This window comes from Numida meleagris, chromosome 13 (assembly GCF_002078875.1).
Source record: "Numida meleagris isolate 19003 breed g44 Domestic line chromosome 13, NumMel1.0, whole genome shotgun sequence".
In the NCBI taxonomy this organism is placed as follows: domain Eukaryota; kingdom Metazoa; phylum Chordata; class Aves; order Galliformes; family Numididae; genus Numida; species Numida meleagris.
Window position 1 is genome coordinate 14,577,401 of NC_034421.1, and position 27,185 is coordinate 14,604,585.

The 27,185-nt window shown below is 57.4% G+C and overlaps 1 protein-coding gene and 1 long non-coding RNA gene across 11 annotated transcripts in view; both read right to left on the reverse strand.

The window, feature by feature from the left end:
- Nucleotides 1-27,185, reverse strand: part of LOC110405722 (ankyrin repeat and fibronectin type-III domain-containing protein 1-like) — a 132,727-nt gene that overhangs the window by 18,657 nt on the left and 86,885 nt on the right. For 8 of the 10 annotated variants that reach the window (XM_021411292.1, XM_021411297.1, XM_021411296.1 and 5 more), the window contains one exon: nt 6,541-6,669. The exons of the other annotated variants lie outside the window; for them this stretch is intronic. In XM_021411292.1, coding sequence (XP_021266967.1) covers nt 6,541-6,669 — 129 coding nt within the window. The remainder of the gene's footprint in view (nt 1-6,540; nt 6,670-27,185) is intronic. 10 annotated transcript variants of the gene reach the window in all.
- On the reverse strand, nt 22,053-27,184 carry LOC110405723. Its single transcript, XR_002443083.1, has 2 exons — nt 23,773-27,184; nt 22,053-22,814 (listed from the first exon to the last, which is right to left on the reverse strand). It is a non-coding gene; the product is annotated as an uncharacterized LOC110405723 (long non-coding RNA).

Genomic DNA, 27,185 nt, shown 5'->3' on the forward strand with positions numbered 1-27,185 from the left:
CCGAGGCAGAGTGAGCATGGAAAAATTCAGCCCCAACAGTTAAGGTCTGGCAAAGGTATAAGCAAACAAACTTCCACTGGAAAGCGTCGTACAGCCTCAACAACAGCGTCTGCTGGCTCCGGCCGCAATCAGCGCGGCGCACGGCGTGCCCTCCGTGCCCCTTCCCCTGCACCGCGGGGCACACGAGGACGGCGCTGCTGCAGCACTGACACCGCAGGCACAGAGCAGGTCCCGAGGCCGGGATGTGGTGGTCGGGGCTGTATGGTCCCCGATGCTGCCTGGGGATGGCTCTGCTTGTCTGCGGGTGTTCCTCTTCCCGGTGAGGAGCTGCTGCTTGGGCAGCACATCCCTCCTCCCCAGTACAGCGGGAGCGCGAGGTGAGCGCAGCAGCCTTGGGAGCATCCTCCTGCAGACCTGGCTGCATTGTTGGTATGGGAAATGGCCAAAGAACCAGCCCCTGAAGGACCTTCACATGAGTTCACGTGAGGTTCACACCTGTGGAGCTCCGCTGCACAAGCAGAGTTGCTTTTCTGCTTGCCATGAGCCTCTGGGACCAGGACAGGGGAACAGGAGCTCCCAGCAGCATCTCCCTCCTGCTCAGAACTCAGGGCTCCGAGCATGTACACAAGGCTGAGGCTCTCTTGGACAGCCCAGACACAGCTGCAAGACCCTGGGGAGAGCAAAAGCATCGGCTGAGTGCCACGGCGGCTTAGCCTCACCCAGAGGCATCCTCCTTGCATCCCAGGATCCGGCGTTCAGCAGGAGCCAGCCTCCAACACAGGGACATCCAAAACCGAGCCAGGAAATAACTGAAGGCTATACCTGCCCGGATCTCCTCTGACCTGGAAGAGCCATCCACCCACCTCCGCTCTGCCACTGCCTCTGACCAGAATAACTGCCTCCTCCTCCCCACAAAGACGCCGATGAGTGAGAACACCACTCAGGAGAAAAATAAGCCTTGCTTTTTATAGCACCTGCTGCCCAGCCATCGCGGGCTTCTGCTATGTGGGACTTAGTGCACAAACCCTGACCGTGGTGCTCTTTGCAGGAAGGGAACCCAAGCCAACGGTGGAGCCAAGGCACGAGGAGGGGCTGCCCCTGCCCCTGCTGCTCAGCAGCCCAGGAGAAGCCACGTCCCTCCACCCCAGGCCAGCAATTCAGCCCCAGCCCCCAGCCTGGGCCTCACTCCATGGTGATGGGTGAAGCTCAGAAATCCCCATGAGTCAGTTCAGGTTGGGATCTTCTCTCCTCATCTGGGTCATTTCTGAATGAAAACGCAGCTTCTGTCAGATCTGCACGACTCTGCGCTGCCCACACAGCAAAACCTCCTCCACACTGCCAAGCAACTCTTTGTGGCCAAAGACCTTCATCCCTGCCCGACCCTCCCCACTGACACTGGGAATAAAGGAACAGAGGAAAGTGGGATCGAAGGATCACAGAATGACTCAGGTTGGAAGGGACTTAAAGATCACTCAGTTCCAACCCCTGCTAGCCACTAGGTCAGGGATGAGGAGGAAAAGGCCTCAGTGAGCAACCGCAGGGCGCACCAGGGGAGATGGACACGTACTTCTGTGGTGAATGGAGATGCCGAAAAGGAAGAAAAGAGAACTTGGAAGTGAGCAGCAGATGGGAATGAAACTGCTCCTTCCTGACATCCCCCAGGCACAAGGCTCAGAGGGATGGGGGGGTTCCCCTGGCCCCCCCAAAGCAGCAGAAGAAAGCTGGGTAAAGGGAGTGGATGTGAAGCAAAGCAGTGCAGGGGAGTGAGCACGCAGCCAGGGGAGAGCATGGAGCAGAGGCGAGGGACACCCCAGGACACCCGGGGCACTGCTCAGCCATCGCACAGCAGCCAAGCCAGGAGGTCCAGTACCAAGCTGGCACCCGGGCACGCTCTCCAGGAAGACAAACAGGAGGTTCCTGGAGCCCTGGCGGGCAGTGGTGTCTCAGCCAGGAGGAAACTATCAAAGAGCAGAGAAAACCACGCAGCACGGACTGCTGCTGTTTGAGGGACGAGGGAGGACTGCAGGCACACGCTGCCTTGAAGCGGCTGGGAGATGGGGCTGGGGAGGTGGTGGCAAGGTGAGGAGTGCTGCTCTCACACCTCAGTGCCCCCAGCAGATCAGCAGTGATGTGGGATCCTGTCTGCCCCAGACACCAGCCCAGTCCCCTCCGCCTGCCCCACTGAGTGCTGGGGAAGTCGTGCTCAGAGCCCACAGCTCCAGAGCCCCGTCGTAGGGAAGCCAGGACTTCTATTGAAATTCCCACAACACAAGTGCATTGAGATCTATTTTGTGTGCAGGCTGAGGGCTGAGAGAGCTGAGATCCCCCCAAGTGCAGTACACAGACACCCGCCAGCAGCTAGTGCAGAGGATCCCACAAAGCACATGGGAAGGGCTTGGCCAGCAGTAAAACCCAGATGTTCACGAGGTTTCCCTTCATACGAAGGATTGTGGCATCTCTGCACCTTCCTCCAGCACAGCCATGGGATCTGGGTGCTGCTCTACAAACCCAGCAGCGGGTACCTTCCAGGCAGGGGTGCATCCATGGAGAAGGAGCACTGGAGATCCTGCACAGTGGAGAGCATCTGCTACACTCCTGGTGGGGACCCAAGGTGTCTGTCCTGCTATACAGAGCCAGGTCATGGGAGATGGCAAAGAAATGAGATGGCAAAGAAATGAGATGGCAAAGGGGCTGGAGTCAATGTGCACTGAGGATAATGGATACGCTGCACTGAGAAATAAACTGATCAGGCTTGGATGAGCCAACTACCAGCAGAAGGAAGTGCCCAGAACCACACACTGGTGCAACAGTTCGAATTTGCATTTTCAGTAAATGACATCTGCTCCCTCTGCTCTCAGCGAGGCAGGGACCGGCCCGAGGGCTCTGAACATGCACGTCGGTCTTCTCTGACCATTTTTCTCTGTCCCTTTCCCAGAGGGCTGCCTCTTTCCCACTGAAGCCACCTCAGAAACAAGTGCCAGCTGCCTTATCCTGTCCTCACAGACCCTGGGACCAGCTGCTTCCTCCACATCTCCCTGCTGGTGAAGTTTCCTTTCAAATGCTTTCCTAAGGGCAACCCCAGCATTCAGGGAGATGCCGGGATGTTGACTTTAAGGTTCCTTCCAACCAAAGCCATTCTGTGATTCTTGGACCCACCGGCGAGTCCCCCAGCCATGGGTGAGCCCTGGCCCTGGGGGCAGCCCCTGCTCTCCCATATCCTGGGGGCATCCTGCCACCAACCCAAGGTGTGGGGATGGGGCCGTGGGGACATGTGGGTGAGCGCAGCCCTGGGGCAGGGCTGTGCCAGCATGAGCAGAGTGCAGTGCTGAAGTCCGGTTCCACACGGCTAATTCAATAAGTCCCAGATACCATTACTTCATACGGCAGAGAGGCTCCACAGCTATTAGGGGAATTGGGAACGGGGGGAGGAGGAGCTGAAATGGAGAAGGGAGAGAGACGGGGAGGGTGGAGAGGGGGAAGCTAAGACAAGCAGCAGAACAAAACATCCCATAAATCATGAGGAGCTGCTGAAATACCAGAACAAATGACCCCATAGCTTGGCCATTGTTCCTGAGCGATGGCTCAAAGCTCTCCCAGCAGAGACAAAGCGCCGCTCCTTCGTCCCAGCACCACGCTGCCCGGCCAGGAGCAGCACCGAGCCGGGAGTCAGGGGCCAGGATGGGTGCAAGTAACCCCGGCACGGCCACGTGCCCCATGGCACCAGTGGGACCTGTGTCTCCCTGCATCCCTGAGCTCTGAGCATTCCCATGGCTCCACAGAACCCAGCAATGCTTTCACTGGGTGCATCAGGGCCAGATTCTCCCTCTTGTTGCTCCTTGACCAGACCAAGAGCCACCGGGGTTGGGAGAAGCAGATCCCCTCGTGGGCATGCAATGTGAGGGGTAGGACCGCCCCGGTATGGCCATGCAACCCAGAGGAGCATGGAGCCCTTCATGGTGCTGCTCCTCCATGGCTCCCAAACAGTCACTGCTAATTCCCTCGGCAAAAACACCATCGCCTAGCAAAGAGCCTTGCAAACCATCCGCAGAGAGCAAGTGCTGCATGCCCACGGGCTGCAGGATGGAAGCAGAGGCAGCAGCAGCAATCCATGCATGGGAGCAGCCAGACCCAAAGCAGCTTGGCACCCGCAGGGCTCTGCACTGAGAACTGGAAGCGAGGCACCTCCCAGACACCATGGTACGTGCCCCATACCAGCAGCAGCATGGGGAGAGTCTCCATCCTGCTTAAACCTAAAGGGGAAATGTTATTGCACGAGGAAATGTTCAACCCCCATGCTCCTGGCCAGCAGGGCTCCTGCCAGCACTGCTCGTGGTGGGTAGCCAAGGGGTGGGGATAGGTGACAGGGACAGGAGGAATGCACTGCGCTTTTCCTGAACTGTCATGGGAGTGGGCTGACTGCAGATTAGAGAGGGGCTGAAAACGTGGGGATCCAAAACGGAACCCGGGGGTGCTGAGAAGCCCTGAGCAGGAAAAAGAGGAAAACCAGGTGAAACAGGGGGAAAGCATGGGAAAATGAGCGAGCAGAGAGCAAATGGAAGAAGGAAAACTGGAACGAGAGGTGGGTAGGAAAAGGAGAGCACAACCCGATGCCAGGAGAGCACAAATCAGTGGCAGGAGAGCACAACCTGATGCCAGGAGGGCACAAATCAGTGGCAAGAGAGCACAACCTGATGCCAGGAGGGCACAGGAGCGACACAGGGGACAGAGGATCCCAGGATCAGCACAGAGCCAACAGGAGTGGTGGGGCACAGCCCTCCTATCTGCTTCAGGCTCACGTAAGAGGAGAGAGATCACTCCTGAAGTGACACGCAGGGAGAGGAGGCTCCCACTCAGCTCACCCCAAAGGGAAAGAGGGATGCTCGCATTTCCCAGAGGGGCTCTGCAGACACTGGCACGTCCCCACGGGGGCCGTCAGGGTTCTGATTCTGAACCCAGACAGCAGAAGCTGCAAATGGAGCGCTTTTGTCTCTCAGCCTTCGCCTCAATGAGGGTTTGGAGCTAGATCGGTGCCACGGAGCAGCAGAAAGCAGCGCTGCACAAACCCGAGCAGGAGCCCTTCCCTCGCCCGCCTGCAGCTCACACCACTGCCCGGCACGGGGGCACAAACCGAGCGGCACAGCCCCCCCAGGGCCACGGCCACAAGCACACTGTGCTCCCCCCAGCCCATGCTGCACTGCCCAGCGTGCTGTCAGGGCCCCAACAGTGGGCACTTTGTGGTGCTGCCTTTAAAAAAACGCCCTAAAAAAAAAATAATAATCCTAATAATGAAGTATTTATCTCTGTAAACAGCATATGAATGAAATAAGTGTTTTCTCAAGGCTTCCCTTTTTTTCCCTGCTCCCAGTGATGCTGTAATAAGCAGAACTAACGGGGCTCCGCTCGGTCAGCGCTGAGCTGGGGGTGAGACCACGCTCGCTCCGTGCAGCACCACAACACGTGCGTCCAGAGCAGCTGAAATCCAGCCCATCCTGCCCATTGCTGCGTGCAGGCTGCAACACAGCCCACAGAGCAGCACCACGTCCCGCTGCCGCCGTGCCACCGCCGTGCAAGGCGCTGTGCAAACCGCGGCGGAGAGATGGGCTCCGTCTTGCAGCCCGGGGAGGGCTGGCAGAGGCACCAGAGGGAGAAGAGACCTGCTGACTGCTCTCATGTATGTATGATGTAAAGAGAAGAACAAGAAGCTGGTGGGTTTTAATGAGCGCTTTGCTTGTTTTCCTGTTTGGTTAGAAATACTCGTGTTTGGAAGATTCAGAGTAAGTGAGGAACAGCTTTCTGATGACATCGGCTCAGCAATAAAGAAGGTTGTGCAATGGAGAGGAAAGCGATCTGTCACCACAGAGCTGGCATTCCTTGCCTGGCCTGGCTGGTATCTATGTAGCTTTGGTGCCCACTGACCTCACAGACGGAGGAGCCTGGAGAAGGCCCCCACCGCCGCACGCAGAAGTGTGAGAACATGCAACGAATGCCAGAAAGTTCTCCAAAGAAAGCAGGGAAAGCGAAAACCAAACTTGACATTCTTAAAATTTCTGAGCATTTCTTTTTCCCTTTCTTCTTCTTTTCACTTTTTTTTTTTTTTTTAAGTTTTACCCTCCTTTCTCCATCTAAGGAAGCAGAGAGCAATGCAATTTCCAGTTCTCCGAAATATCCTTAGCAGGTCACCTCCAGCGCGGGGAGGGCCGGCTGTGATCTGCTTCCAAGGCTGTTGAATGAGAGCTCACCAAGCCGGAGCGGATCCCTCCCCGCAGCTGGGCTGAGCGTGGGGAAGGGGCAGCCCCACATCTCCTGGGGCTGGGACCCAGCACAGCGGGCTCATGGCCGCCCAGCCCCATGGATGCCCGTCTTGCCGCTCTCCTTTCGCCCCACGCAGCAGGAGCCCACGTGGGGCTGCCCGCCGCTCCTGCAGCGGGGCGATGGTTTGAAGGGTGCTATCCCATGGGATGGTGCAGAGACAGAGTGGGGACGGGGGGCAGGAGGGGGCTGGGAGGCTGCTTGCCCCCAGCCCTGTCCTGCAGCTCTTACCATTCAATGCTCAGAGACCTGGGCCGGAAGGCAGACAGCTCGGCCGAGCCATACTCAGCTTTCCTTCTCTTCTCCTGCTTCTGCTTCACCGACAAGCGGTGGGCAAACCTAGAGAGGCTGCTTTCCGACCTGGGGAAGGGGAGAGGAAAGGCGTTAATGTCACTGAAGCTACCCGTGCTGGGGGCTGCAAGGGGCAGGGGGCTCCGAGGGGCACCAGAGCAGGGCAGCACAGAAGCACAGCAGCACAGCAGCAGAGGCTGAGCAGTGCTTTGGCTCCAGCACTGGCCCCATGGGGCAGCAGCAGCGGTACAAAGCCGAGCCCCTGCCCGGCACCAGCACCGCCGTGAGCTGCCAGAGAGCCAGTGCTGCTGTTCTCCGGGGTCCTGAGCGGTCTCGCTGATCAAATACCTCTTAAAACACAATAACTTAAAGAGAAGGTACTTCTCAGAAACCAGAGCTCTTGCCTTTCCTTACGATAATTAAATAAACCACGAGCAGCTAACAGTTTTTTTCCCGATGCATTTTAAACACAGACATCTTCAATTCATTAACTCTGGTTATTGATTTATTTTTCAGCTTATGAATTGCTGTTGCTTGGGACGGGGTGGAGACAGCTTTCTGGAGCAGGCGCTCGTCTCCGCCATCACCGCCGGGAAAGAGCCGGTCAGCCCTTCCAGGGTCATTCCTCACATTCTTGGGAAGAAATGCTACTTTGATGTAAAGGATGAGGTTTGCCTTTAAAGAAACCCCACCAGAAAAGCAAAGCCCGGCGTCCCCCCTCAGAGCAATGCAGGGAAGGCACGGGGTAAGGAGCACCCATGGGAGCACTGGGAGCAGAGCTGCTGCAGATGCAGCCTCTCTGGGGCCATGTCACAGCCGGGAGGAGCGATGCCCTGTGCCCATCACTGCTCCCGAGGGATCTGTGAGCTGTGGGACCCGCCTGGAATACACCCCCCATTGGCTCTGCGCAGCCAGAACCTTGGCCTGCATGCTCTCCCAGATTGACGGTGTGGCTCGGGGGGGGGGTGGGCACAGGGAGAACAGGGAGAGGTGCCCTGAGGGCTCCGAGCACAGGCACGGGGGCAGCCCGGGAGCGGGAGAGTGGGGGCAGTGTGGGAAGCAGGATGCGGGCATGCAGGGACACTGCTGGCACCGGGGGCACGGTGCCCATGGGGGCAAGAGGAGCCGTGCTGGAACCAGGTGACCACGCGTGCTGAGGCCACCAGACCTAACAGCTCCAGCAGAGACTTTGTCTCCTTTCCTATTTAGAAATCCAGGAACACGTTACAGTATCATCTGGCTATTTATACAGCACTGCTTTACATAAACGGTGCTGCAGAAGAGAGAATGAATCATACCTGCTCTGCCCTGGCTGCGTGCACACCAGCACGGCCATGCCCAAGCCTTTCTGCCCCCTCTCCTCGCCCCCAGGCTCCATGCTGGGTGCACCCTCAGACCCCCGAGCTCCAAGGCTGGGACACTGCTGAGTCTGTGCCTGGCTCTGGGGTGACGCCAGCACGGCAGGGACACTGCTGCCACACACGTTCACTCCCCAGGTGCTCTCCAAACACAGATGCCCCGTCCCTTGATCTGCATTAGGGTAATGACAGGGAAACTGAGGCACGGAGGCCATGCAGTGAGGCCAGCTCGCCACTGGCTGTCAGCCCCATTCCCTTGCAGGCTGCACCGGCCAGCAAGGTGTGTGTGTCTCCTCCCAGCAGCACTGACACTGGCCTGGCCCCAGCTGCTGCCCGGCCCCAGCTCCTGCCAAACCTGCCACCAGCAAGGGACGTGCAGGGAGAGCCATCAATTGAAACATCAACCGCAGCGATGGGGAGAGCCGTCTCCTGACAACCAGAGGAGGTTGTTCAGCTACTGTGCTGTATCATAAATCACACCTCTCTGACTTGCCATCTGTCAGCCAGATTACACATGTTCAGAGTCCCATGTCAGCGTTTAAGTCCGAACACAGCATCTTTTTCCCAGAAATAATTATCGGCCCCGGAGATTCCTGCAGCAACACCACCGAGCTATAGCTCGTCCCCTCCCTCAGAGCATCGCAGTGGAGCAGGCTGGCAGTGAAGGCACTGGGGATGAGAGGGGGGGAATGCAGCTTCCCCCCTCCCCATGAGATCACAGCTCGGTGCACGTGAGGGCCATGCGTGGTCAGCACCTCTCGGCAGCAGCTCCGGTGCCTGCTCTGTCCCCAGCCTGTGGGGCCCTCGCAGGGAGGTGACAGGGCACCCAGGGCACCTGCACCCACTGAGAGCAGCCATTGCAGGCGGCCCCAGCAGCACCCCGGTCCCCCAGCCCAGCCCAGCCCCTCACCAGCACCCTGCACGAGGGCTTGAGGCAGCCATGCAGCAGTGAGGAAGACATCTTAGCCAAGGCAGGAGCAGCTCCCACCTGTTGCACTCGCTGGCCCGAGGCACGGCACGTGCTTGGACGTGGCGGAGAACTGACCCCACTCCTGCAAGGCAGCCAGCATCCCCCCGAGCAGGCACGGGCGAGCCCAGCCCAGGACGGGGTGTGCGGCGGCTGTGGGCACGCTGCAGCACCCGACACGCAGCGCCTTCTGCTGTGCCTCCCCCTGGAACGGTCCCTGCACAACCAGCTTCGGAGCTGGGCTCATCCTCCGTGCCGGGGAAGGGACAGAGGGCAGGAGCCAGCACAGCTCCCGCAGCCCTCAGCAGGTGCAATCAGAATAATAAAAAAAAAGGGGGCAAAAGAGCCACCTCCCGAGCAGGCAGAAGTTTTCAGAGAGGCAACACGCACAGACCCACGGCTGCACGCACACAGCCCCCAGCGAGCGTCAAACACGAGCTCAGCCCGGGCAGACCCCGCTGCCGCCTGCAGCCCCGCACTCCCTGGGCACAGACCGAGCTCGTCCCCGAAGCGGCAGCCACGGACAGGACCCGGCGGGCCGCGCACAGCGGCGGTGCCGCGCCGGGAGGGATGCGACGCCCGCGGGATGCGCACTCACCTGCACCGCTCCGCCGCCGTCCCCGCGCGCTCCGCCAGCCTCCAGCAGCGCTCACCCGCGCCCAGCTCCCCGGCAGCATCCCCGTCCCCGTCCCCGTCCCCGTCCCCTCGACGCACGCTGCCGCCCGCCCGCTCCCATCCCGGCCGGGAGCGCGGCCCCGCTGCCCCGCGCCCAGCTGCCACCTCCGCCTCCCTCACCCATCACCTCAGGTTCCTGCTGGCTCTCTGCGCTCGCTCGGATCTTTTTTTTTTTTTTCTCTTTTCTTTTCTTTCTTTCTTTTTTTTTTTTTCCTTTTTTCTTTTCCTTTTTTTTTTTCTTTTTCTTTTTTTTTTTTCCTCCCAATCTTGTTTCTATAGAAACGAGATTAGCAGAGGGGGAAATAAAACAGCCCCATGTGACTCAGATTCCGACACTGAAGAATCTCCTGGTCGCGCCTGTCGGTGCTTTACATAACAGGGAGCCTGCGCGGCTGGGCATGGGGACCGGCCATGGGGCGGGGGACCAGGGCTAACCACGCACTCCCCAGTGCTGTGGCGTGCCCTGAGCCCGCTCGTGCCCACAGAGCCCCTGCTCCCTGCAGGCCCTGCTTTGCCGCCCGCTTCCATCAGCTGCAGAAGGGGCAGTGGCACTGAAGGCGGCCCCAGCTCCCACCAAACCCCACGCACAGTTTGGGGCAGGGTGACCCAAGAGCCCCTCACGCTGCTGGGCTGTCCTGGTGGCTCAGGGAATGGCTTCGGTCAGCAGCCCCCAGTGGTGGTGGCCTCGCAGGTGACAATTGCCCACTGGACCCCCCAAGCCCCCAGTGCTACGCACGCACGCTGCAGGCGGGCAGCTGGGTGGGATGCTCAGAGCCTCGGGGACAGAAGCTCACTGCTCCACGGCTCCTTCCAGCCCCACATCCCCCCAGTCCCCCCTGGTGGTGCTGACTCAGCCATGATTAATGTGATTAGCGTGATTAGTGCGATTAGGAGAGGCCTGAGGCACCGCAGCCCCGGGGTTGCCCGTGGGCAGCTCACCCCCAGGCACATGGGGAGGGGCAGCCGGAGCGCGGCAGGACGAGGCCCCGCGTGAGATCCTCTATTTAAAGGATGATAATGGGGCTGCAAAAAGTTCCGCCAGCAGCACGGCTTTGATACGTGCAGCTAATTATAGCTGGCATTATTGGGATGTATGACAAGTAGCGAGCCGGGGGATGCTGTCTATTTCTGACCCACAACACCAGGCGAGCGGGCAGCCCCAAGGGTGAGAGGAGAAAGGAAGCGTGGGGAGAAGGACGGAGATAGCTTCTGTGCGTGGTCAAATGAACGCTGCAGCTGTTTCCAAGCGTGGGTTTGAGATGTGAGGTGTTGATAGTGAAGGCTGGGAAGCGTCCCACAGCGCAGCCCCATGGTCCCTGCACCTTTGGGTGCGCCCCGAGGTCCCCTGACCCAGCTGTCCCCCAGGCTGACTGCGCTGGAGCCGTGTTAAAGCCAAGAAACCCAGCGCCCATCCTTTGCCTTTCACAGTGCCCATCCTCGTTGCCCTCTGTGGGATCCAGTACCAAGCCAGTTGCTGCACGAAAAAAGCGACAATCTTTGGAACCTGATGGCATTTTTAGAACTTTTTCTTGTTTCCTTTGAGTTTTGTTAAACTTACAGCTTTTTGCTGCAAAGGATTTGATGCAAATCCAAGCAGAAGGGACCGCCTCATGAGTCCTAAATTAAAATGTTCCTTTGTTTTGGCTTTCAAACGCTGTATTTTAATGCCCATCCGCACTCAGAATGGAAGGTAAATTTGCATGTCGTTCCCCTACAAATCCTTTGCCAAAGCAGTGATTTTGTTCATTTGTATTCCCCGGCGACATCAGCTCTGCCCTCGGAGCAGCAGCTGTCTGCCTGCAGAGCAGTGGAGCTGGGCACACTGGGGATGGTGAGGATGGACAGCCCCAAACCCAACTTGCTGGAGCGATAGGGCTGTCTTCAGCCGGCCTTGGACTGTCTGGTCTGCCTTACAGGCCCCAAAAAGAGCAGCTCCATGCTGCACTGTTGGCTTAGGATGGGGTCTCCAGACCCCTCTTGGTGCTGTGATGCAGCTAAAAGAAAATGGGAGCAGAGATCTGATCCTGCCATATAACAGACTGCCGGCAGCACCATCTCATGGGCATGCATCAGTGGGCTTCATCCTCACAATCAGCCACATTGACTTCCAAAACAAAACCCCAGTCAACTGCAGATAACATCAGACAGGCAGGAACCGCCTTCCTTGGGTCAAATCCTTGCCATTTGGCTTGTTTTTAAGGATTCTGCCATCTCTCTTTACAGAAAGCAACGCTGGGCTGTGCAGGGCAGCAGGACAGGGCCTGGGCATGGCCCTGGCCATGGCAGCTGCATGAACCTCGAGCATCCTTGTGCCACGCAGAGCCGCGTGCGGGCATCGCTTCCTGCTGGGGGACAGGAGCCTGTCCCACACAGCTCCGGCACTCCATCTTCAGAACGTGCCCTGTAACAATTCAGGCTTTTATCATAACTAACAGGATACCGAGAGCCTGGGAAAATCGAGAACGAAGACCAAAGCAAACCCTGATAACCCCCCTTCCTCGCATCGATCTGCACAGAGCCAGGATGAGGTCCCCCATACTCAGCGTTCCCTCCCCGCAGAACCTCGGTGGCAGCAGCCAGAGGCACCCCGGGGTGCGGCGCTCCCCAGCACAGCTCCCCACGCTGGGGAGGGGAGAAGCCCTGCGGGACGTGGGCACTCGGTGTCAGCCCCGCGCTGCTCAGCCCCCGCACGGCCCCTGCGCTGCCCAGCAGCCGGGACCGCAGCCCAGCGCCCGCTGTGGGGCACCGCCCGCGCGGGGACCTGCTGCTGTTGTTTAGTCTGACGGAGGCGCTCGCGCTGGAGCCAACCCTTGTTTTCGATGGCCCCACGTCCGACGCTGCGCGCAGGAATGGAAAGACTTGTTATTCTGGGCTGCCCAACCAGCCGGGTTTTCCAAGTGCAGGAGAGGAGTGATGTGGTTAATGCGAGCCGGCCGCAGAGCCTCCATGGTTTTCCTTTTTGGACCGGCATCAACCTGCAGCGGACCACACCGGCTGACGCCATTGGGCACCTCCCAGAGGGCGGGCAGGTGCCAGCAGCCACACGTGCACGTGGCCGTGTTGGTGCACATGGCACACCAGTGCACACGGACATGCTGGTGCACACAGGCGTGCAATGCACGTGGGAATGCTGCGCACACGGGCATGCTGGTGCAGGGCGCTGTGGGGCAAGACAAGAGGCACAGCATGGCCTGGGGTCTGCCCTCCCCTCAGCACCTCCCCACCCACAGAAGATAAGGAATCACCCGGGCCAGCCCGGCCCCACACCACAGAGCCCGGCCCCAGGCTGGGCAGCAGGAGGCTGCGGAGCCGTGGGGTCCTACGTGGGGCTCACGCACAGCCTGGTCTACAGGCAGATCCGCACTGGTGCTGGTGGAATACAGCAAGCACCGGACCCACGAGGTCACAGTTAGAGCATCTCCAGGCTAAAGGAAAATTTCCCTCTCCAGTCTTCCAGTAGCTCTCGTGAGCATGTCACTATTGGAAACGCAACCTGCCAGGCTCCCTGCTGCTGGTGCATCCACCACTGCGCTGTGCCCTGCTCGCTCCTCTCAGGGATGTGCAAAGGTTCCCCTTGGAGATGGGACCAAGGCAAAACAGGCACTGGAGAAAAGCCCTCGGCAGCCCCTGCTCCTCCCCACAGCACGGAACCGCCGTGGAGGTTTGAGGGACTTGAAGGGCTTTGCGATGCAATAAAAACATTCCTGCCTACAAAGCATGAAACCCCAAAAGTTTATGGGAAACCACTGTCTTCGGATGTCTGCATATCTTCAGGCATCCTGGGAGCTGTAGTTCAAAGAAACCAAGAACAAGAAAGCGGCCGATAATGATAGTTTCTGGACGGAGGCTGTGTGACTATTGGCTCCCGGATGAAAGCCGCATTTCTGGGATGCTGAGCGCGTTTCTGCAGCCAAGCACAGAGCAGCTCTGCAGCAGCGGGGAGGGACCCAGGGCCAAGGGAACCAACACCACAGCTCCAGGCAAGCACCACGAAAGCCAAAAGCTGGTTCCTGTGGGCACTGCGGGGCCATGGGAGCTGCGGGCTGTGGGACCTCGAGGACACGGCACAATAGCTTTCCCTGGATCCTGCAGAACCCAAGGGTGCAATCCGGGCTCTGTAAGCCAGGCACTCGTGAGCCAACAGCTTGGTGCCTCAGTTTCCCCATTAGCTCGTACTGCCCAGGGCTGCACAGACCGGCATCACAAACTCAATGCCCACCGGAGCTGAGCTCCTGGGCCACCAGCTGTGTGCATCGCACCGTGCCCACCACCCTTAAATCCCCATCAGGCCCATTTCCTCGGACCCCACGGAGAACAGTCGTGCCAGCCAGGCTGCTGAAAGGCACTTCATTCGGACACAGGAGCCTCTTTGTGAAAGGGAGTCACATCCCAAGGGGTGAAGAACTGGTATGCAGCATGCCTCCACTGCCCAGCCCCACACCTCTCTGTGGGGGGGACCCACGGGGACACGACAAACACGTGACAGGTGACATCGTGCCGCTGGCAGGGCTGCTGCCAGGAGTTGCAGACACTCCCAAAGCAAACAACCAGCAATGACAGATAAACCACAGGAGGGTTCTGCTGTGAAGAAAACCTATTGCCCTGATGAATCAAGAAGAGGTGCATTATTTGTGCTGGCAATAGCACCACGGATGCTTTCCACCTTGTTCCATCCTCCAGCACAAAACACATCGCAGGTCACTGCCAAAGCCACATCTCAGCACATGAGACACACAAGGTGGGACATGATGGGAAGCAGTTCCCCCCCACCACACACAGCACCTTCCCACTTCCCTGCAGCTTCCTCCAGGCTCTCACAGAGCACACAGCCCTCAGGGTCCCAGCAGCAGGTCCACTCCGTGCTGCAGCCACCAGCTGCTGGAGGGTCTGCAAAAGCCCCGTGTTGGCAACGTTGGGTATGTCTGCTGGAACAGCACCCTGAGGTGTATCTGTGCTGGCTGTGCTTCCACAGACAGTAGGAAAGGGGACTTGAAGGCGCTCTGAAATGGGCAAGGAATGGATAGGATGGAAGATGAGGTCAGCAAGATTTAGGGCATCTCACAGGTGTCTAGTGCTTTCTTCCTCGTGGCTGCCAAAGCCATCCCAACCACCCCTGAAGCCAAACCCCAGCTGTTACCAAAACCACCCCATGGGCATGGCCTCTCGCCCTGCTCCAAGGTGACTCGGCCCCAGGGTAAGGTCCGAGCAGATCCCCAGCACCGGACACCCCAAGCCCCAGCCCAGTGCGCTCTGATAAAGCCCCATAGGATGCCACCACACAGCCCTATAGGACACTCCAGCACAGCCCCAGCTCAGAGCAACCCACACTGCCAGGGCTTGGGGCAGGCTGCCTCAGCACTCCCCAGACACAGAGCGCTCCTTCTGCAGTCTAAAACACAGTTGTTGAACTGCAGCTCTCTTTGAATTAACGCCGCTTTAAAGACCAGGTTGGAATTGCTGACGTCCGTCCATTATATCCGGAGCCGTTCCCAAAGCTACTGTCTCTTTTTCAAAATGAACTGAAGCAGCAATGGGTTATTAACCAAGGGGAAAACGAGGACAGGGAGGGAACGTGCTGTTCTTTGATTAGAACTGTGCTAATGAACATCATAAAAATAAAGATCAGAAGACCTCAACGACCACTTCAACCCTAGAACCGCGGCAGTCAGACCTAACGCAAACCGGGCGAGAGAAGAGAGGAAAGGTGTGCTGGGTCCCAGGTGCCCGGCACCCCATGGGCACCGCGCTCCCATGGCCTCGTGAGGGGCTCCCAGCTGGGATCAGCCACTGGAGGGACCAAACCCAAAGCACGCGGGTATTTCCCAGGGTGAGAGCGGCCCAGCAGAGCGATGCTTCATGAAGTGCACCTCCCTGGCCTGGGGCCGCAGCGACGGAGCCGACACCTGAGCGGGACCTCCCGGTGCTGCCTCTCTTCTGGACGAGCAAGCGAGCCCACACCGCGCGTCAACCTATATTTTAGGCGTTCAAAAATAACCAAACTCAGCCTCCTCTGCAAAATAACAAAAATCCTGGAAAAAAACAGAGCACAAACTGTACCTTCACACATCCCCCACCGAGCGCAAGCCCGGGACCAGAGAAAGGAGGCTAAGTGCGAGGGCAGCCAGGTTTGTAAGCAGCCCGTCAGCGCGGCGGTGACAGGGAGAGGCGCTGCGGGAGCTCCCAGCGCTGCGCGGGCTCTGCGGGAGCCGGGTCGGACCCCGGCGGAACGGATGCGCTAAATTAGGAACGAAAACATTCCCCCTTCAGCAGAAGGAGAGGCTCAAAGTGAGCCCTTGTCCTGGACAGACAGCGGCCGAAGCCGGGCGACGACGACAGCTCGATGGAGTCCAAAACACACTCGAGGCTTGTTTGGAATTACTCTATGCGCGGCTTTAAAATGCTTAAAAATTTCCATCTGACCCGGCTGCGGAGCTGCGGGGGGACCCTGCGCTGTGGGTCCCATTCGGTTTTGTTTCCACGCAGCTGAAAAGAGAGAAACCTCGGGGAGGGCAGGGCTGAGCGGGGCAGTGCCCCCGGCCACCCAGCGTGTGCAGCCGTGCCCACGGCCACTGTCCCCACGGCACGGGGCGGCTGTGGTGGCCCTGCGCAGTGCCCTGGTTGTGCCATGCTGTGCAGGCTAGGGGGTGTGGTGCCCAGTGCTCCTGGCTGGGATTGACACAGTGATGCTGTACAGAAACTTGGAGGAGGGAGAGGGAAAGGTAGAATCCCTCGAGGGATACGGCACTGGAGGAGCTAAAAATAAGCACTGACAACAAGTCGATGTAGGAAGAGCAAACCAGGATCCCCAAGAATAGAGGACTGCCAGTCAGTGGAGGGGCTATGCGGCACCCCGCACATCGGTGTTGCTGGGCACCAGGGCTGTGCCAGAGGGGACAGCAGGACTTGAACAGGGCACACACCTGTGGCAGGGACAGAGCCCACTGCCCAGCAGCACACTTCTGCTAAGAGCACAGGTCTCAGCAGCTTTTCATCCGTGTGGTTTCCAGGTCCCTCTCAAGACGGACCAGCTGACGCCTTGGAATCAAGATGCCAAACTCCCTGATTCCTCCCATGCTCCCTTCCCAGCTTCAGAGTCAAAGCCTAACCTGACCTGTCCAGAGCTGGCCACCATCTTTCCCACACAGAATCACAGCACAGTTGGGTCAGAAGGGCCCTCCCAGCCCCACAGCCCCAGCCCTGCCCTGGGCTGGCTGCCCCCCCACCCCAGCTCAGGCTGCCCAGGACCCATCCGTGGCCACGGGCACCTCCAGGCACAGGGCACCCACAGCTCTGGGCAGCAGTGCCAGTGCCTCACTGCTTTGGGTAAATAATTTCCTCCTAACATCTAACCCCTCTTTTAGTTTAAAGTCATTCCTCCTTCCACTATCACCATCAGACTGTATCAGACAATTTGGTCCCTCTTCTGTTCATAAGCTCACTTGAAGAACTGGAAGACTGCAATGAGGTCTCCCTGGACCCTTCTCTCCTCCAGGCTGCACACCCCCAGCTCCTCAGTCTTTCTTCATAGCACAGGTGCTCCAACCTCTGAGCATCTTTCTTGCCTCCCCTGGCCCCGCTCCAACAGCTCCCATCCTTCCCGTGCTGGGGTCCCAGGCCTGGACGCAGCACTGCAGGTGGGGGCTCCCGAGGGCAGAGCAGAGGGGGACAATCCCCTCCCTGCCCGCTGCCCCCCTCTGCTGATGCAGCCCAGGATGCAGTCGGCCTTTTGGGCTGCGAGCGCACACTGCTGCCTCATGTCCAGCTCCTCAGCCACCAGATCCTCCACGTCCTTCTCTGCAGGGCTGCTCTTTGTGAGTTCTTCTCCCAGTCTGCACATGTCTGGGATCACCTTGACGCAAGTACAACACCCCACACTTGGTCTTGTTGAACCTCATAAGGTTCCTGTGTGCCCACTTCTTGAGCCTGTGCAGGTCTCTCTGTAGTTCACCCACTGGGCACACACAGGAATTCAGCCATCCGTCCTGGTGCCAGGGCAGGAGCCCGCTGTCACCTTGCATGTCCCCAGGCTGTCACCTCAACCCACCAGGCCGCAGCCCAGCGAGCTCAACACCCTGCACCACGCACACCATTACATGCTCTGAGGCTCTCAGCCGTGAGCAGAGGGACAGGGCAAGGACAGGCCATGGGAGCGAGGCACCGAGCGGGGTGAGGTAACACGATGACTTTCACCCCCCCGCCCCAGCGCCAGGCTCGGGTGACTAATGCTGCAGGAAGGGGACGCCGGGCTCCTGACACGTTACCCGCTGCTAATCCTGCGGGTTTATCTGTCGCTTCCGCACGCCGGGAGCTGGCAGCACCTGGCCACCAGCACTGTCACAGCACCCCCTGCCCGGTGGGGACCTGGCGGCTCCAGTGCTGCTTGGGCACAGGGACGTGCCCACGGCCACGGGCACTGGCACCACATCGTGCCGAGAACCTGCAGCCGGTGACAGCCGACACCGTGCAAGTGCTGGGATGTGCTGTTCAGCTCTAGCCCACTTCTCCTGCTCAGGAATGTCCAAATAAATACTGAAATGTATAAAAAGGACATAAATAAGGTTGCCTGAGATGGCTGTTTGTCTCCCGCCTGGCCAGGACCCCCTCTGCCCTGGCACTGTTTGGCTTGGCAGATGACAGCTGGGTAATTTGTTTCCATTGCAATGAAGTCCTAATTAACTGGAATAAACTTTTTACACTAAGTGTGTTTGTTTAACAAACTGGCTCTTTCAGAGCCTCACCGAGACCTGATTGATGCATACGAGGGGAGTGGAAACACGCTGGGTGCTCGGGCATTAAAGCTGCAGTGTCTGAGCACGCCGACCTGAAAGGGCTCTCTCTGTGTTTGGAAAATCTAAGCTGACACCCCCAGTGTCTGGGCCGGGGTGAAAATTTCAGCATGGTCTTTGCGTAGTTAGGGCTCCACGTTCCTCTGGGGATCCCTGTGGGTTGCTGCAGAGGTTTTGCTGGATGCAGCGAGGCACAGGGACACAGCCGCACCTTGTGGTGACAGCAGAGCTCATGGCACTGAGTGGGGACAGGCAGGGGAGTGGGGACAACCTCAGTAGGCAGGGCTCTCCCAGTGCCAGGCTGGTGAGTCTGACCTGTGGATGCTGGGATGCCAGGGGTGGGCAGACAGCTGGCTGCAAACATCTGGGAGAGGGTGAAACATCTGGAATGGCAGCACACGAGCTGCACTTCCTGCAGGAAGGCAGCTGATGGAGCAAGGAGCCTCAGGACCAGCAGTGCCAAGCCCACACACTGGTGGCCTCAGCCCCAGCACTGAACTTGCTGTCACAAGAAGGAGAGGGACGCAGTGGGAAGTGACACCAGGACCATGGCCAGGCAGCACAGCCTCACTGTGGGCAGAGCCCATCTGAGCCTGAGCCTCGGCGAGCCCCGAGCTGCACATCATCTGTCTAATGAAACAGCAGCCCAAACAATTGCACTTCTGGAAAACAAAGCATCCCTGACACGAGGGGAGAATGAATGTGGCTGAGCCTTCCCTCCCTTGGTGCTTTCTCTTTCCTATCTCCTACTGCAAAGAAAAACCTGCAAATGGCCCCTTCTCAATCACTGCCATGTCCAGCAGTTCTCTTGAGGTATTCAAGCTTCCTGAAGGCTTGTCTTTCCTATTTTTAAATGTGGAACTGTACACTACCCTAGTGGTGGGAGGCCCTCGGGTTCCTTTGCCCCCCTCTCCACGTCACTCCTCTGGGCACACCACAGGCGCTCTATGGGTCTGTGTGTTGGTGTGGGGCCAGAAATGGGGCTGAGGGCAGTGGGGCCAGAGCACAGTGCAGTGCCCACTCAATACAGAGGGGTCCCAGCGGGTTCTGTGTCCCCTTCCCACGTCCTCTGCTGCATGACAGCTCTGGGCTGGAACCTCAAAGAATGCCTTCAGTTTGGGAGGGACTGAATTTGGAGTGCTGGTGCTCAGCACACCTCCTGCATCCCCACAGTGAAATGGCCCTTTTTTGGTGAGCAGTGCAGCTGTAACTCACACATGGAGCTCCTCAGAGTCAACCTGCCAGTGTTGGCCACAGCTTGATTCTGCCAGGTGTTCAGTTAGGTCAAAATGTCACTGCCCAGTGACCCTTCAGTGATTATTACAGGCTCACCCTCTCTACAGCAGCCCTTTCTGGATGGGGCAGAGATCTGTCTGGGGCTGGCAGCCAGGCTCCATGTGCAGCCTGGACACAGACGGAGCACTCATGGGGTGGGATCCATGCCCCCAGGAGCTGCTCAGCAATGCTGGAGGTGTTGCTGCCCTACACAGTGCCCCAAACCTGCAGAGACAGTCAAGGACCTGTGCCCTTCCCTCTCTGCCCCACATCCCAGGCAGTCAGTGTGTTGCTCTGGCTCCTGCCTTCGCTAACGGCCAAAACCTGAGGGCAAGCTCAGAGTATCAGATCTCCCCTTTGCTGCTGTGAGGATGCAGCAAAACCAATGTACTTTCCTCCTTTCATGTCCTCAGACACACTGGTCCCAGAGCAAATTAGCACTATCTCCCCATCTGTGCAGCACAGCCAGGTAAATAGCACATTCTGCTTGATGGTCCCTCATTTTCCCAGAGCAAATGACCCCATCAGAAGCATCGCACAAGGACTGAAACCCAGAGGCTCACTGCTCTCAAGGCCAATGCTGTCATTTCCACCAGCACGGACAGCTTCCACCCTTGAAGCAAGCTGCTGTGCCGCAGCACATGCCCCTGTGATGACGCGAGGCGGCGAGGCTGATTAAGAAGCATGAGGCACTGGAAATCTTCACTCATGGGCAGAAATTTCATGCAGTTGACACCACTGAAACCTGCTGCAGTGATTCCCATGGTCAGGAGACTGAAGCCTCTGCACAGGAGGGGTGAGCAGGGAAGTATGAGGAGGACACTGTATATTTTAAATACATGCCTTTTCCCTTTAGAATTGCAGAACCTTGCCTACCATCAGTACCCAAAGAAATATAGATATACCTTTCCACCATGGACCAAGAAGAGAAGCATCACAGCACGCCTGAGCCAGCACAGCACTGCACGAGTTCAGCCTTAGATACATGCTCTCAGGGGACAGCAAGAAGTGGTGGGCTTGCAAGTTGCATGGTAGGACACTCACAGCCAGCAGCACAACAGCATATGCACCTCCAAACATTCCTGGGGCCACTTCCTCATCATACAAGGTTGGAGTCGGGCACACACAAGGCTGCTTGCAATCCTTGCAGACCAACAAGGGATGGTGGCAGCCAGCTGGGCGTGCTTGGGGCTGCAGAATGGCTGTTCTCACAGCCTGGGATAAACCCACTGCAAGAAGAAGTCAGGGGAAAAAATTAGAATTCCTTAAGGGGAGTTTGTTGGATGTCTGTGAAGTCCAGTTTCATAGGTAGGAAAATAAGCAACTGGTTTAAAGCCCTGTTTGCCAAATGAGGGCTTAGTGTGGAAATGGAATATGCAACAAAGAGAGGTCAATGTAAATGAAGAGTTACAAAGTGTTGAAACCTGATAATGAAAATGCACAGCTGGGACAGGCAAAACAGCACAGCTACCACTGGGTCCCACCGTGCCTTGGGCAGGGCTCAGGCTGTGGGGCCGGGGGGCAGATGGCCCCACTGCGGTGTGTGGAGCCTGGGGGAGGCTGACCCAGTTAGCTCCAGAGTGGCCAGGGCTGAGACCCGGAGCCTGGGCTCATCTGGAGTGAAATTAAGAAATGATTAAAGGATGCAGGCTGTAATTAAAACCTGCCAGCAGGTCTTTATGGGAAAGAGATCTTGTCAAATGAACCTGATTTTGCTCTTTAGTTAATGCAGGCTGAGTTGTAAAAGCACCGCATGTATTCGCAGCCTGTGCAGTTGGAGCGGTAAGTGCTTCATGACACTCTGATTTTAAAAGATAGTACTACATGGTACCAATAAAGCACAGTGAACAGGCTGGGAGCTGGATGGCAGATCCCAAACAGAGTGAGGAACTGCAGAGAGGTGTTCTCAGCAAGCTGTAGGGGAGCATGCTTGGTGGTTGCTTCATCAGTGATCAGGGAGAAAACAAAATCCTTGCTCAGAAAATGAGTAGATGACAGAAAGATGGATGCAACAGTAAATATTGAGGAGCAAAGAGCGAAATGAAGGCTGCCTGGTAATGCTGAGCTGATCACGCTGAGGCTGCCCAGTACCATAAGACAGATCCCAGCCGTGTTCAAGGACAGGGGCTTGTCCCAGCGAGGGAGGGACTCTGGGGGTCACCACGGGTGAACAGCCCGGCACAAGGCCCTAATGTGGTGCTGTGGCAAAAAGGGCTGATGTGGTTCTTGCAGGAGAGGGGAGGTACATATGTATGCTGCCGAGGGTGGCAGGGGAGCGCTCCTGCCATTAGGATGCCATGCTTAAAGCGGGACACTAAAACCAGAGGGGCTGGAGGAGGATGGGCCACAGAATTGATCCAAGGGCTGGAAAAATGTCCTGCTTCTAAAAGCTCAAGCTGTATTCAGTTTATTGACAGAAATCCTGTTCCTGTTCCCACAGACCAGAGCACTTGTCCATGCAGAGGGGCAGAGCCAGCAGGCTGGCACAGGGACGGGGCCGCACCAGGCCCCTCGGAGAAGCTGGGAGGAAGGGATGCTGCTCAGAGGACATCCACAGCCCACACGGCACGATGTGACAGCCCCTTTCTACCAAACCCACACTGGCAGGCCTGGAGGGTCCCTGAAGCCCTGAGCCAGGTGCCCAGGGAGCAGGGCAGGAGGCAGTGAGCAGGGCAGGTCCCAGTAGGCCAGAAGCCAGAGTGCCAGGCTGCAGGGAGCCAGCAGGAAGGAAAGGGTCCACAGTGCTGGGCGCAGGGTGGCTGCACTAGGCCGCAGCCTTCCCTGCCGCCTCACGGGCAGGAGCATCCCTCATGCCATGGGTGTCTTAGTGTTGGCTCACAGCTGAAAGCACCTTGCTCTCCTGCTCAGGGAACACAGGCTCAGTTATTTTGTTAAAAAACGTCAGTCTTCCTACGCCTGCTTCCTCGGCTGTGATTAATGGCAGGCGTGGCAGATGCGGGAGGGCTGCAGCGGGTGTGCAGGAGGCTCCCAGTCGGTCCCAGTGTGGCCCAGTGAGCCCTGCTGCTGCTCCCCTCAGGGCATGGGTTCCCTTGTGTGGCCTGGGACATGGCACGGGACCCCTGGTGCGTTGGAGTTGCAGTGGGCCGGGACCCAGGGCTGCCAAGGTGTGCCAGCTCATGGGAACACACACTCCTAGGTGAAGACAAAAGGAGACACAGCGTAAAGACACCAGCTCCTGGTGTGGTAGTGGTGGAGCTGGGGGTGAGCAGGTTTAATTGGACTGGAAGGGAAATTATGAAGGAAAAAAAACGGCTTTGGTTTAAAGAAAGGGGCTGGGGGGATAGGAGAAAAAAGCCCTTCAAGTTTCTATGACAACCGGCACAGCAAGAGCCTGCATTGAAAGCTCACTTAACACATTGAAAGCTGTGCAGAAATAACTAAACCTCAAACTTTGTTCTGCCAGAGCTGGCAGCAGCACTGTGCCAGCATGGAGCACTGCTCCTCCTGTCCTGTGGGCTGGAGCTGAGCAGCAACTTGTCCCCTCGGATGGGACATTTGGGAGCAGGTCCTCAACCCTAGTCCCAGGCCAGGTACCACTGATGCTGGTGCCACCCAGGCACAGTGAGAGAAGGGGCTTCTGCCCTTGGACCTGGGGGTACAGAACCCCACCATGGCCCTCCTGCCCTATCAGCTACAAAGGCATGGGGCAAGCACTCCCATGCAACAAGCAATAAAAAAGAATGTGAATAAGAATTGCATTAATTCTTGCTTCACACAAACTGTGGTCTTCGGCAGGATCTGTCCTACGTAATGGAGCACTACTGGAGACAGAACAGGCACCAACAGGCTCCAGCTTCCCCTGCTTCAGAAGCAAACAACAGCATCAGGCTGGGCAGATAGCACGGAAACGTCAGGCGGACCAGCACGGCTGTCTCTTCCTCACCCTCACCAGCCCTGCTTCTCCCCAAGGCTGTGCCCCATCCTCTCTCCTGTAGCACTGACTTTGTTCTCTGCAGACATCCAAGGCAATCCCTATCTCCTGCCATTCACACCCACTCCTGCAAGCCTTCCTTTTCCATCAGCTCCAGTCTTGCTCTGCTCTCCATCCCCAGAGTGACATTTGTTGAACCACAACATTTCTCAGAAGTACCTTGGAAGGATTCCATTCCTTTCCCAGCACTTGGAGAGGCTCAAAGCTCTCCACCTGCCCATATCATAGCCTCTGTATCCACTGTATCCCAGGGGAAATATATTTTTAAAGTTCCAGTGGCTCAGCCCCTGCCGCTAGGATACCCTGCCCAGCAATGGAATCTTCTTTGCTTTATTACACTGCATGTGGAGGAGTTAACTCCCTGACTCTAAAGCCAGGGCTATGGCTCTGCTGCCCCTCAGCAGCCACCCATGCCTTCAGTGCCCTTCCTAAGGCTGGGAGATGCATCCTCCAGTTCAGCAAAGGCAATCTGGGGCAATTTCTTGCAGTGTTGAGAACACCATGGCTTTGGAGATGCGGGGCTGGGCATTGCCTCCCCTATCCCCTTGCAGCATCTGCACCATCCCTCACCCCTCCCTTCCCCTGGGCTTCCTCCTCCCAGCCTGGCACTTGGCAGTGCGGCTGTTCCTTGCAGTGTCCCAGCTGAGTGTCTCTCTGGCCCTCGGGCACTGCAAAGAAGTCAAACCCAGCACACAGGCATCCTGCTGTTATTACTATTGTAATGATAACGTCTGAGTTAAGGAGGCAGTGAAATGAACACCCTGCTTAGGAACACATCTAGATTATTGTGATGGCCTTAAATGCTTCTGAGGTGTAAATACCGGTTTCTAGATCCTTAAAGATGCCAAGGAGTTACAAGGTAATGATTCAGCGATGAAACATTCACTTTCATCCCTGTGCTGGCACAGAGAGGTCTCAGTGTAAAACATCCACCTTAAGAGCAGGGTGATAACAAATTAGCTGCAGACACTCTTGACTTAACAAATACTGCAAGACAAAACAAACACGAGATGCTGCAGTTACATAAGGAGGTTTCAGAGGTTGGTGGTGTGTTTACACCTCTGAGGCTTCACACACAAGGCGGGCGGCAGCCTTGAATCTGGAATGGAGACAGAGCCCCAAGGAGAGCCCACAGGAAGGCTGCAGGATCTCCTGGGGCACAGGAGGGCTGGCGGGCACGGCCACATCTCCGCACTGGCTGAACGCGCACAGGGACAAGGGCAGTGTCAGTGCTGACACCTCGAGTGCCTGCAAACATGAGCTGCTCCCAGCAAAGCGGCTCCTGACAGCTGAGCATTGCTCTCAGCGGAGGAGGCAGCACGGGCAGCGAGCGCGAGCAGCTCCTGCAGCAAATCAGAGCCACTTTAATTAAATCCAGGTATTTCGGTCTGCACTCGCTAGGGGCTTTATGATCGTTATTACAACCAAAATTTCTCTCTTGGTTCGAAGAAACCAGTTCACGCCTGAGACTGAAGAGCAAACACGCCTCCAAGAAGCAGCAGCCTTCCCCGGCCCCAACGGGGCTTCTGCAGCCACCCCAGCACTCACCCGCAGTGCCTGGCACACAATGCCTGTTCTGCAGCCGCTGCCCCGTGCTCTGCTCCACAACACACACAAGGGCCCTCTATCAGAAACGCGGAAGGGGCTCTGGATGCCCTGGCACACACCCAATGTCACAACCCTCTCAGCAGCTCCCTGCGCCAAGGGACATAGTGGCACTAGGCTTTGGGGCTGCGGGCAGGGTGGGTAGGAGCTGCATCCCCAAACAGGATCAGATGGGATTGGATCAGGATGTGTCCTGCACATCATGATGCCCTGACAGCCCGTTGGGAAGAGCAGCGTGAAGGTGTCAGTGCTGCTCTCATGGGATGCAGCGTGAGGCTGGCACAGTCAACACAGGCGGTAAAACCTGGGCAGGTGCTGGCTCAGTGCTGGGCTCATGGCCACAACTCCTCTCTTGGGAATGTCAGCTCTGGCAGCTCTCTGTGTGCCGCTCTTCCCGGGATGTTCTCTAGCTCCTTTAGTTCTCAGGTGATGTAATTGTTTAAGGTTAAGCCTTCCCAATCCAAGCAGCATTCCTGCATGCAATGCAGAACAGGGAACACGGCCTCCTGGACACAAAAGCCAGGATTCACCACTCCTGATGTGGGCCTGGAGCTGGAATGGCCATCACCACCCTCAGCAATCACTGAACACAAGAGCTGCTTTGGCCTTTGTTGAGCATGGTGGTCAAAAGCACATTCTGCATTAGCACACAGCTGTGCTGCAGTGAGCAGCACGGAAATCTCGGGCCATGGTCAGCAGAGGTCACAAACACATCTCTAAAATCCTTTGACAAATGTGTGCTGATTTTGTCGCTGCATCCACGACGAGCTCCCTGGGATGCACCTTTGGTCTCCCAGAAGGCTTGGTGGGATGCAGCAGCCTAGGAAATGGCTCTGGCTGGGTTTTCAGCAGGCTCTTGCTGCCAGTGGTGTTGGGAAGCTGGTAGCCAGCCCTGCCTTCAGGTGAGCAGATGGAACAGCTCTGAATCAGAACTTTCAGCTGGGACCCATGAGCCTCATGCTGGGTTGTCAAAAGCCTCCAGTGGCATAAGGAGAAAGGAGCCCATAGCTAACCCCCGACACACGCACAGGCACTCCCCATCCCAGCAGCTCTGTCAGGGTTTGGGGACGCTCTGCCATCCTGGGCACCCAGGTGTGCCTCTGTGATGGGAAGCATAAATGGGACCAGAAGGCAAAGGAGGATGCTGCCTCATGCTCCTTGTGGGGTCAGCACTGCTGGGAGCAGCACTGCAGGAACGGATTGGAACACAGCAAGGAAAGAACAAGAACAGAAATACACCAAATTATGGAGGAGAAAAGATGTTCTCAACCCAATCCCTTCTGCATCTTCCAAAAAACGCCCTCCCAATGACAATCCTGCATGACAGAGCACTATTCCACAATTTCAAAAACACCAATAGCATCTTTTTTCCAGTACAAAAAAGACGATAACAGAAGGATGTTTCACTTCTCCCAAACAGCGCAGAAGCAGCACAGGGTCCTACCAGCGAACACGCTCAGCAGCACAACACACGGCTGCTCTGCACTCAGGGCCAGCACTGAAGCTCTCACCATGGGTTTTAATAGAGTTTGCCCCTATGCAGCTCATCATGCTGCCAGACATCCCTCCAGCGAACAGACTGCCTTCCTGCCTGGAGGATGCCTTGCTGCAGCGAGGCTCTGGGAATGCAGGGTGCAGCAGCATCACTGCCTGAGAGCGTGAGCTCTGCTGTGTGCACTCGGAGCAGGGGAGCAGAGGTGGGAGAGGTCACAGCCCCACTGCACAGCCCGACGGTCCCAGCTCCCGCCCCAGGCTCAGCCATGCTGTCAGCTCCTCCTGACCTGATTTAACAATCTGCATATGCCCCGAAGCCAAGGTGACTGACAGCCCTTCACTCTCATCCTTGCTCGTGTAATTGCTGCAGCTATTCCTGTACACCGATATGTCTAATCTTAGCAAGCCAGAGCTGCCTGACGATACGGACCAACCGGGAATTTCCACGCAATTACTCACCAACGCCACTGGCA